The sequence below is a fragment of the Lepisosteus platostomus genome, chromosome 9 (genome assembly GCF_059453375.1).
Source record: "Lepisosteus platostomus isolate fLepPlt1 chromosome 9, fLepPlt1.hap1, whole genome shotgun sequence".
In the NCBI taxonomy this organism is placed as follows: Eukaryota; Metazoa; Chordata; class Actinopteri; order Semionotiformes; family Lepisosteidae; genus Lepisosteus; species Lepisosteus platostomus.
The window spans coordinates 7,646,530-7,658,556 of record NC_142619.1 but is presented as its reverse complement, the minus strand read 5'-3'; the positions used below and the strand labels follow the sequence as shown (position 1 = coordinate 7,658,556).

The 12,027-nt window shown below is 41.0% G+C and overlaps 1 protein-coding gene across 2 annotated transcripts in view; it reads right to left on the bottom strand.

The window, feature by feature from the left end:
* The window catches only part of LOC148654493 (G1/S-specific cyclin-D2), a 32,761-nt gene that overhangs the window by 18,909 nt on the left and 1,825 nt on the right, over window positions 1-12,027 (bottom strand). The window contains exons 2-3 of one of the 2 annotated variants that reach the window (XM_088646750.1): window positions 11,795-12,010; window positions 4,340-4,499 (exon numbers count right to left, since the gene is read on the bottom strand). In XM_088646750.1, the coding sequence (XP_088502876.1) occupies window positions 4,340-4,499; window positions 11,795-12,010 (376 nt within the window). The remainder of the gene's footprint in view (window positions 1-4,339; window positions 4,500-11,794; window positions 12,011-12,027) is intronic. The other variant, XM_088646751.1, reaches the window with a different exon arrangement.

The window sequence follows — 12,027 nt, the reverse complement described above, 5'->3', positions numbered from 1 at the left end:
TGCAGATCAATAGCAGCACCGGAGGGACAGAACATTACATTTTTGCTGCCAGTATTGAGGGTCGCCTGTGTTGACTAATTTAACCTGGAAGTTCTTCTGTCAACAATCATTAATAAAATAACAAAACTGGAGCCCAGCTGCAACTGATTCATACATCACAGGCTGGGGGGTCACATTCCTGGTCAAAAGGTCTTCATGCAAGCCAGTCATTTAAAAGAAAAACAAATCCAAACATTATTGCATGAGTGAAGAAGCCTCCATACACAAAAGATGACAAATCTCCTTCAGCCTTCTCATAACACACAGATGAAACTGGGCCTTGCTTTTACATTTAGTAAAAATGAGGCCTCCAACTTATAATTGATTATAACTGACTTTATGGAGCACACCAGGTTATCTCTAAGTGAACCTACACCTTTTGACCTCTTAGAAGTAAAACGGATATCACAGACAGTAAAAGATCTTTTACAAGGCCTGTACCTTTAGATTAGATCATTTTTAACTAAGCCTGGCATTATTATGTGACAAATAATTCTTTAGAACAACAACCTTAGCATAGAGTATATCTTGAAAATACCGAAAAGGAACAAGACAAGTCTCATCTTGAATAAAGAGACAAAGTAAAGGCTCTCTGTTTGGTTTCCTGCCCATAGGCGTCTAAAAGATTGCACTAAAAACAAGTGCATTTTGGACATTTTCAACAGCTCTACATCCATTGAAAGAAAAAAATGGATTGGCAACCCGAACCTTTACACTCAACCTGCTTCAGCAAAAAAACAACACGTCTATGGTTAGAAGCAGGATACTTGATTAATACAAGTCTCACACCTACCAAGACTGCATTCGACTATAATATAAACTACAGCAACACGTGTGATGTGGACAATCCAGACGTTGTTTGTCCATCCTTGATATGCTTTTTTTTTGCATACATTTCCCAATTTACTTTTTTACACTTTACTTTACTGGAAGTGTTTTGCTTCGCCTCTGCTTTGACATTTCCTTTCCACAGAAAATCAGTTTCCCAGCACAATGGACACCTCATCTGTAGAACAGAAAGTCTGAAAGGCAGGCTTTCGACAGAGCTCAAAAGGGCAAAGAAACTGGGAGAAGGAAGGAGTTACGCTGTTAAAAGAACAACAGAACAGATACAAATGACAAAAAGCTACTTGATCAAGGAACTCCAGCACCAGGCAAATTTTTTTAAAATTTTAATCCCAGCAGATCAGCTAATGTATCATAAGGACATTGGTTCCCATCACCTGAATGTACGCACCCAGTCCTAAACACACACATACTTAGAAAATGTCTCAAATTTCTTGTCCTAGTTTCCCAAAGAAGCTAGAAGTGGGTTAACTTTGTGAGTATCTTTCAGGATTCTGAGTACCTGGATCTACTTGTGATTATGTACAGCCACAAGAAAAGCTCAAGCAGCAGACGTGTACATGGGTATCACCCCTATTTACCTCCCTGAAAGCTGCACAAGAAAACAAGAAACACTGGTGTCTCTCTTTAAGTGCTCAGTATAATCTTCCTTAATGAGCTTGTTTCCTCTCTATTATCCTCTGGCTGCCAAAGAATAGATGATGGTTCCTACAAAGTGCTCCCCCTGATCTGACCCTTACATGCCTCTGCATATAAAATGTAGGGCTGCCCATTGTCTCCTTTCTTCTGTTTTCTAACCAAGCTCCAGACAATTTGCATAGTACTGGAAGACTCCCAGAGTTATTAATTAATACTCAATCAGCTTCCACAGCCTAATAAAGTTCCAACAAGGACCTCAAACGGAACTGTTTTTTTTTTCCCAAAGGCTAGGAACCATTTAAAAAGGGCCTCCTATTCACCCCAGAAGTTTTGTTCATAAAAGTTGGAAGAGACAAAAAAAGGAAAATACAGCTTAAAACTGAATTTGAATGGACACAAAGCTGAAGTTACGGCTACCAGCCTGCCAAGCCTTTTCAATAAAATTCTTCAGCAATTCGTGACCAGGCCTCTCACATGTATATGGCTTCACATAAAGAGATATTAAGGCCTTTAGAGAAAATACGATATGGTTCTGGAACAGATTTTTTAAGAGCGACAGACAGACACAAGCCTTTTAAAACCATATTCTCCTGTGCCTTGAGAGCTCATATCACCAATTCCCTTACACACTCATAAATGAAGGGAGAAGAACATTTTTGTTCAAAGTTGCTCTGTCACAAATCGGTTGACTTTACTAAGACATAAAGCAATACAGAACCTAAGCACTTTTAATCAATTAACAGCTGAAATTTTAAGACAGGTTATGCATCAAAGCATTTCTAAATGACTTAGTTCCAACTAAAGGAATTTACTTGACCAAATATGCCTTTTTTTTACACGCTCCCAGTCTGGAACTAACTTCTGGTGATCTTGGCTCACTGTACTTGACACCTGTACTGGCACAGGGAGAATGAAGTCTGTGCAAGTCTCTCCACTGACTTGCTCACAGTCAAGTTGCTTGTCATTTGACATACTGCCATGCCCCACGGTACATGATGAGTGAGTTAATACCCATCTGAAACATGATGTAGCTCAGCGCTGGAAACGCTTCAAGCTCCTATACCCCCAGACTATCAACGCACATCACTACAGATCAGATCAGAATGAGAATCTGACCAATGCTCCTGACCCAGCCCCAGAGCTGCCTGGATAGTAGCACACCATCACCCAGGCAATCCCAGTCACAGCTGCATCATGCCCAGAGCGGAACCACAGATTCACACAAATCAATGAGAACCGGTTACCTGAAAATCATCGTCTAGGCAGTTTTGCCTTCGACAGCCACTTCAGGGGTGGATGAAACCCTCAAACACTAAGAGCAATCTCTATCATAAACACAGCTGTCAACCACCGCACAACTAACATGGGAATCCACCCTCCTTCATTAATCTATCACTTCCAGTGCTGAGGAAAACCGTTTCTAGAACTAACACCAACGCCAATAATCAATCCTCACTCAGATGCATTCCCATGTTTTTAGCTCGACAAATACATCTAATCAAATTACTTTTAAGCCGTTTGTAACAACAGCAATAAATATATTTAGAAGTTGTTTTACTTTTGCATTTTCAGGTGTCCCTGACAGGGACAGTCATTCCATTTGCCTACACGGAGATTATTACGAAACACGCGAAAGAATGTCCAACGAGGACTCACTGCCATTGAGTGAGAATCCCATTGTTTAGGTTTGTTTAACAGCAGTGTACTGTACCTTGCTAGACAAGACGCACTGCAGCAGACAAGAGCCTTCAAGAGAGCGGAAAATCTTGCCAAAGGGCCCCAGCTACATTGCTGGATTTCATTACCCCTGCTCAAGAGGAGGCCAGCGCAGGCATCTTCACAATTGAGACAGAACATGGGAAAGTCAACGCGCCCTAGAGCTGCTGGGAGGCGTGAGAAGAGATAGATATGAAAACATGACATGCTCTTCATTTTATTTTGCAAGAACAATATCCTCCTTTTTTTTCTTCTCTTCCCAAACACATTAGATCATATTTAAGCCTTCCCCCCTCCCACGACTCCGTTTGATCTCCAAGAAGCGATCTACCTTGTGAAAAAGGAAAATACCCTCTTCCCAAGTACTAGAAGTTCAGCCACTGATCCTCGGAAAAAATGCCTTCACTGTGCTCAAGTGTGCAGTACAGCCCTTTGAAGTGTCACTGTATTAAATTCCATCCTACCTATACCTCCAAAACACAGAGAAAAAAAAAAGTACTCGACACAGTTGAAACAATGCTCACAAATGTTAATTTTGTATTGTTCCTTTCCTCACATGCAATTTTAGATCTGTGCTGCACTTACAACCCCTTAAAACAGCACAACAAGTTGTAACATTTTATAACAATATCAAACACACGGGGGTCACCCACCACTAATGAAAAGCTTGTTTTTATGCTGTGCTAGTCTTCACGGCGATCAAAACAGAAAGCTGTTACTTATTTACACCCGAATCTGATCCAACCTCTCAGCGGTACCGAAACTGAGGATGTATGTGTCACGCACAACATAAAAAGAGTCCGATTAATTCCCTCAACTTGCCACTGGTTGGAATCGCAAGCACTTGTCTGCAACTACTGTTCAACGAACTGACAAGAGCACGAGAGTTTCCAAGACAATTCCCTTCCTAAGGCGTAAGGGGTAAGAAATGAAGAGGGCTAGCTGGAAGTGTGTGGGTACAGGGGGAGCGCGGGACTGCTTTCAAATTACAACAGGAAAGAAAAAACAGCTGGCAACAGCGTCCCTAGAAACGTGCCCGGGTGCACTGCAAGTAACACTCGCCAGCACTTGGCAGAGCCCAAAGCAAAGCTTCTCATACCTGTGGCACAAAGGGCGATGAAGGTCTGCGCGTGTTTGCGGATTAAGGGCAGCTTTTCACTGGGCAAGGGCAGCTTTTTCATGATGTGTTCGATGAAGTCGTGGGGAGTCACTGCAGCCAGGTTCCACTTCAATTTTCCAAGGACCACCAGCTCCCACTCCTAAAATTGGGGGGGGGGGGGGGGGGGGGAAGAAAAGGACAAGGACCATTGGCACCCATCTGGCAACTTTCAACAAACTGGCGTCACAGGTACAGGACAGTTTCAGCTGACTGAAGAACATCACACTTCTGCCAGATAGCATCTCAAATACATGCTCTGTGTCGAGGCCGGAGTAGAGAGAGACAGAGCAAAGCAAACCTGAACTTCTGGGGCAACAGAAACCCCACTGTAGATGAATATCTATCAGAATAAAGCCTAACATGCAGAGCCGAGCTGGTTGACAATTTGAAGGCTTTTTTTGGCTTTTCACCATCGATAACGCTCGAGTGTAAACAGAGAAAACAAAGAGAAAGGCAGGAAATCACAGCTTGCAGATACCATAACATGTTTTTAACAGGTACCGAACTTCCCCATTTTAGGTGATAATCAATTTGAACTGACAGTCTCATGTGTTGAAAGTGGTGAAAATTCCTAAATCCCCTTTATCTTTCCAGAGGGGCACCTCCTGGACATTATACCTCACAAACAGATGCCGCACTGCCTCAATTCAGGGGCATATGCCAGGGAGAGAAGCATGTGTTGTGTAAGAACTAAAACTTGGCACAAAGCAAAGGTAGCCCAGCCCACAGCAGTCATGATTACAGCTGGCACATCCAACCACACAGAAAGCTCAAGCTTACTTAACAACCTGTCACGGTGTGCCCAATTTCCCCATTTCATCAGACCACCACATGCCCACTTGAGTTCACATTTTTAACTGGTCGCTTGAAAACCCAAAAGTGCCCAATTGCACAGACTTCTGACCCGTTCCAGGTTTGGTACGTTACAGGCACTTTCACAGGTTTCTACATGTTTCAAGCTTATTACTTTATATGAAGCAAATCTGCTTTTTCAGACCCGGTGTTGAAATACTGTAACATTTCCACCTAGGCATTTCTGCTCTGTTGGTACAATTCAGTACAGCTTGTATCAGAGCTGACATCTCAAAAACCCCTGGAGCAGATCAACTCGTTACAGAAAGGAATTCTTATGAGGTTTTGAAAAGAATTACATATTTTCCTCCCTTTTCACTTTTTCTTCGCTAACCTTCAGTACAGACCTGGGGGTGGTGGTGCTGAGGTGGTGAGGTAGGTGGGAGAAGACAAACAAAGCACCATGTCAGATGCGTGTTTTTATTAAACTGGGACATTACCTCATTTTGTGCTGTGCCCCAAAACACAGAGAAAACAGTCAGGAAAAAAGTAGAGCTCACTTAAACCAATAGCCCAAACTTTGCATCCTGGCCCAGTCCAGGCATACACTGTTCATAGTAAGCAGAGAAACAAGCTAAACCAATTCTAATGTAGGCAGGAGTTAGGACCAATGGAGACAACCACTTAAGGGTCACTCACCACATACGGACACAACTTGTATTCACAACTGCAGTATCCAGAATACAAACCTCATCCAACCACTGCACTGTCAGTATGTAACATAATACTAAATGTGGGGGTGATTTGGACATTTGTGACCCCAATATAAAGAATGGCATCAAAGTCAAGTCTCATTACAGTTGCTAGATTAACCATACAGATATGAAAATATTCTGAATTCCCTTTTCCTTGCATATGTGGATCAAAATGGGTCATTAGAGCAAAAACGTCCATTAAAAACAATCTGCTGTCATGGCAGATTTTATGCTTTTTAAGCCAACCTGGCACAAGTCTTAATTGAGCAGGTATTCTTGTCTCTGCTAAGTTTTTGTAAAGTATATTTTAAAGTATATTTCCCCTCCTGGGGCATTTAAGTTACTTTTAGTTAGTGCTGGGATGGTGACAGCATACAGTGAACTCTGAAGTACCAGAGTATACAAAACATCAACCTGCGGGTCTTGGAAAATCAAATCTTTGCATGCATACCCTTGACTCATGAAATGTTCTAAGGTCACTTATCCAAGAAACTTTAAATGTCAGTATTATCATACCTGCAGCCTTGCAATCAGAGAGTCTACTGTATATATGTTATAAACTTTTTCTTGCACTGCAGTCCTTCCTGAGTACATCAGATTAATGCTACTCCTCCATAAGTTACTCCCAGGTAATATGATGAGGTATTAGCTTCTGTGGGCAGTCTGCGTAATTTCCGTTTCTGCATATATATATAATTGCTTGCAATTGAAATACATGGTCTCTGTGCCATTATTCATATAGGAGGGTGACAGTGAACAATTAGTAGAAAAAGAACAAGAAAGCTCTAAACCCAAAAGCAAGCCATTTCTTTTGGCTGGCTTGGTTGAACTGTAAGGCATGGCTTACAGCTTATTTCGCAGAACCCTTATCTGAAACATGAAAATTTTTCTTAACATACTATTCATTCACAAGGGGGAGGCTTCATAATGCCAGGACTCTGACCTAGAGTCCAAGTGAACATTAATGTCAGATTCTGCAAGCAACTTCTGAAGTTCTGCAGCAGAAAAGTGTGCATTTGCAGTCAAGAAATGATTCAAACCTCAGTTTTAGTATGACATCTCACGACAACTGAAATCACATGAGAAGAGATGGTGTGTTTAGAACAGGTTTCCTGGAAAACTGGCCAGAAAACCTTTAAGAACACCAATGCAAAAAAAATAAAAAACAGAGTAGGGACTATGAATCCATCTCCTCTAACTATTTATCAGACTATGTAAATGGAATTTTCTACCGTCAGTACAAAATTACTCTTAGAAATGTAATTAAGGTGATCACAAAGAAAGAACAAGTATTTCTAAGCAACAATTTTGCATCATTTACCATGATTTGTACGAAAAAAATTACTGTTTTTTTTAAAACAATTATGTCTGTTGTCTGAGGATATTCTTTTGATAGCTATAAGGATGTACATATGGCCAGCACCCACATCACCCTGCAACTCACAACTGGTAACCCACTGAAGCTCAGCAGGTGTGAGCCTGGTCAGTACCTGGATGGGAGACCTCCGGGGAAAAACTAAGGTTGCTGTTGGAAGAGGTGTTAGTGGGGCCAGCAGGGGGCGCTCACCCTGCAGCCTTTGTGGGTATAGTGATGGGGATACAACACAGTAAAAAGGTACTGTCCTTTGGATGAGACGTAAAACCGAGGTTCTGACTTTCTGTAATCATATAAAAATCCCAGGGCGTCTCTTGAAAAAAGTAGGGGTAACCCGCCCGCGTCCTGCCCAAATTTCCCATTGTCCCTTACCTCCTAATAATCCCCATTTATGAAAAGGCTTCATTACTCTGTAATGAACTCTGTAATTACTCTGTTCTCCACTGATACCTGATGTGTGGTGAGCGTTCTGGCGCACTATGGCTGCCATTGCATCATCCAGATGGGGCTGCACATTGGTGGTGGTGGAGGGGAGTCCCCATTACTGTAAAGCGCTTTGAGTGGAGTGTCCAGAAATTATTATTATTACATGTGCTGTATGCCATCTGATATGTCTCAGAAACCAATTAAAAACATCTAAAAAACAAAGAAATGTACGCAAAACCATGAACCTGCATGCAAATTTGAAGGAATCTTCAAACTGAACACTTGTGACATGGGCACTTCTACTGATTTCATCACCAGTACACCACATCCCCTTGGTCATGAGACTGCAAAATGCGGTAACCGTTAAGTTCACAGTATCTTCCGAAGCTAAGACGTACCATCCCAAACAGCTGACAAGAGTTTTTTAAAGTTTCATGATGAGTACCTTGGTAGAACCTGGGTTTATAAACACCACTAAAAGTGCTGGCCACCTTGGCAATTACTTAATGTAGACAAATTCACTCAATTTACAGTACAGTGCTGGATCCAGGAAAGAGACATTGAAATTGAGTCAAGAATAACTGTTAAAACTGAGCACTGTATCAAAACGTGACCAGAATTTCAGAACGTACTGACATGAAACCTTGTCAAAAAAGGGGATAATTTCCAAATACATATTCTGATGATCAATCCGAATCTCAAAACTGACATGCTGTTCAGCCAGGAATGACTTATTATTACATATCTCACAGGAACATTCATAACTGGAGGACTGCTTAACATCAAAGGCAGCAACTCATTCATTTTTCCTCTGCCTTACCGACTTGCCCCTGAATAAAAAGACATCCTGACCTACACTCACAAAATAGGTATTGTCAGAGATCTAGAACAACAGCTTTCCTTAAAAAGAGAGCTGGCACACCTTTACATGAGGGGACGAAAAGAGACAATACCTTAGGGCATAAATGCCACATTTTATCATCACTATTACCTTTTAACTGTTACACTCCAGCTTGACCCACATCCTTCAGTCTCTCTCTGTACTTTGCTCATTCACATTTAAATAAATATCTATGTACAAACAGCACGTACGGTATGCTTACAGGCTCAAAGAGTGAGCACTTAATAAGCATTCAAGCATGTCTGAGCAAAAAGAATACTAATAAAACATGTTTCTTAACATGCATGGAATAATAGTCAAGTGATATGCACCCCAAGCAACTGTTATTCTGGCTTGTCATACAAGTCTATCTCCCTGTTGCTCTCTGGCAGAATATTTTACCATTCACACCAAAAGAAAGACACAACAGCAGCCTGGCTCACTCCTCTTCAACTCCTAAATCACCATCTGCTTTCTTGTAGCTGTGCAGTCTGCAGTGGCCAGACCTGTCCAGCCACCTCGCCGAACACTTCAGAAGCGGCATTCTACAGCGCGGTATGAACGCACAGGCTCAATCTCCCGTTTCTGCAGGGCGTCAGAAGCTGCGAAAGCCAGTCTTACTCATTGTGGGGGGCTTTACAAGAAAGCGTTGCCATTTCTTCTGCCAAATGTGATGAAATAATAGGAAGACGTGACCTGTTTGGCTGATCATCGGTTTCAGGTCTTTGGTTCTAATACTTTTAAGTCATTTAGAGAGACAGAACACTACTGGTGAATAAACCACTGTTCAGCTGGGAAAACCCCTCCCCACAACCACTTATCTGAAGACTATGAAATTCCTTGCAACTTTCAGCAACAGTTTCAAGACTATTTATAAGCAACTGAGAGTACATTCTTTCTCAACCCTGCACAGTATAAAATCAAAAGTCTTGCATTAAAATTAAGATACTGAGGGGCTGCACGAGATTGGTACTACCCATTACTTCAACGACTGCCCAGACAAAGTTCTCCTTTAGTTCTACACAAAGTAACTGTTATCACATGTACAGTATATATTGTATCTATGTCTATCTGTATTCTGTGCATGAACAAATGTGTGTTCATTAATAATTCAGGTCAAAAGGTGTTTCAACATTTCTGAACAGATCAATATTTTGTCCCAGAAATTATGCATGTTTTAACAAGCCAAACCTCAGCAGAGCCTCGCATATCTAATCAGAAACCATGGACAAAGGATGACTTTAAACATCTGTATTGTTTGAACTCCGAAAGATGACTCCTGTCATAAATATACTGCTATAAGCACTGAAGTACGCTGTGACTCACAGTGGGATTCATCAAACAATTATTTATATCAGTAAAAGAAAACATATACTGAAATTCAGCATTAACAGGCAGTGAATGATGTCTGGTGGATAACTCCATGGGTGGGATAGGCTGCTAACCAAAAATGTTTACAGAGCTTTAAAGAGGAAATATCTATCCAATGTCAGTAACCAACACATTTCATTTCAAGTCCCTCATGTTGATTTATCAGACATCTCTCAGACCCACCTCCGATGTCATGTTTCCAAGATCTATAATTATGCTTATGACTAAAATAAAAATGTGCAAAGTGAAAAAAAAGAGTTCTCCAGGGATGTTACAACACTGGTAAATCAGGGGTCTTGAATGAAAAGGCTACATTTGCACAAAGAATTACATGTACGGATAGGCAGATGAACATAAAAAAACTGATGTCATGAGTCATCTAGGCAATTCTCAATGAGAAATTAAGCTCTCTGACTTAGTTCATACCAGGGACAATCAGTTATTTGTATTTGAGGTTCTCACAGAAAACAATAAAAAAACTGCATTAACAAGTAAAACTGTATTGATCGAGATTGATATCACCATATACCGGTGAGCCATTTACAGAGTATTGTATCACAGGAACTGAAGTTATACAGTAGCTCCCAGTGAAGAACATTACAACACCCACATTCCATTTCAAGAGGTTAACTGTTGTAGCCATATGAGATGTATTCCCTATTCAAAAAATCGCTTGATGCAATCAGATGGAACTACCCCCAGACAGCCCTCTATCTCCTGATTTCCGATAAACGGAGCATATCCACTTAATAAGCTCATCAGGTGAAAAGTTCTGGCTTATTTTCAGAAATTAGAGGTCACCCACTGACCACCGGCCCTGCCCTTTCATACTCTGGCCACAGAAGTAAGCAGGCAAACATTCAGCGTGACATTAAAAAATCCGTAGGGCGGAATTTAAAGATATGAAGAAACTAGCTAAATTAATTGTAGAACAAAAACCCAACAAACATCCCAGACCTTAATTACGGTTCAGCTGCTGCCACAAATGTTTAGTAGTTTAGTAGTCGGCAAACGGGGGTTTTGACGACAGCGAGCTCAAACCCTAAACAAACAAAAAGTCCCTTAGACTTCTCTTTCGATTGTCAATCCAAATCAGTAAGCCGTGCACCACTTTAACGTGGCGGGCTACTTTTATCGACCCATTTTTAGTCCTAAAGAATTAATGCTGAATATTGTGACGTTAACAAGAATCAAGGCGTCCTTCTTTTCCGTAGTGCACCTCCGGGAGGTTGGAATCCAGACACTGGCTTCCACTCAATACTGAAGTCACCACTAAAGACTTCCGAATATCTAACGCTAGATGGCAATAAAGACCGCCTCAACAAAAACACTCCAAGCCTTGTTTTTTTTAGCTTCCCTGCACCATGTTTTCTTCCACGTGATTGATGGTCCCAATACATCGGACTTCGAAAAGGAAAATGCTGCTCTTATTTGCATGACTTATTTGTGCGTATAACTCTAGTTATAAATGCCTAATTTTGTGACTGGGATCAAAATGGCATTTATAAATCTATATGTAATAACCTTTACAATTAACCCCCCGATCACACACACTGTCATATACAGAAATACACAAGAGAGACATGCAACGCACACACACATACAGGTATACGCAATCAGAAAAAGTGCAAAAAAAATGATACAGACAGGATATAGTGAGCTATTCCATTTTAAAACTCTATACTTCAAAAACCTTCATTTTTAAAACTCTTCAAATTCATCAGACGTCTATATTTGATAAAGAATTTACTCAAACTGAGCTTAAGAACTTTCTGCAGAATCAAACTGTTGCTTACCAGCAACTCCTGTGGTTTGATGGAGTTGTCAGTATAGATACAGAGTTTCTCTGCAGTTAATGGACGCGTCTCTTTCAATTTTGACGCAAGAAACATGCACACCGCTCCCAATAATTGCAGATTACACTTTTTGGTAGGTACCACTGCTAGAAATCTGTCCAAGTAGTTCATAGCCAGAGGGAAAACTTCTTCCTCGCACTTCTGCTCTTCACAAACCTAAAGAAAAAGAGAGA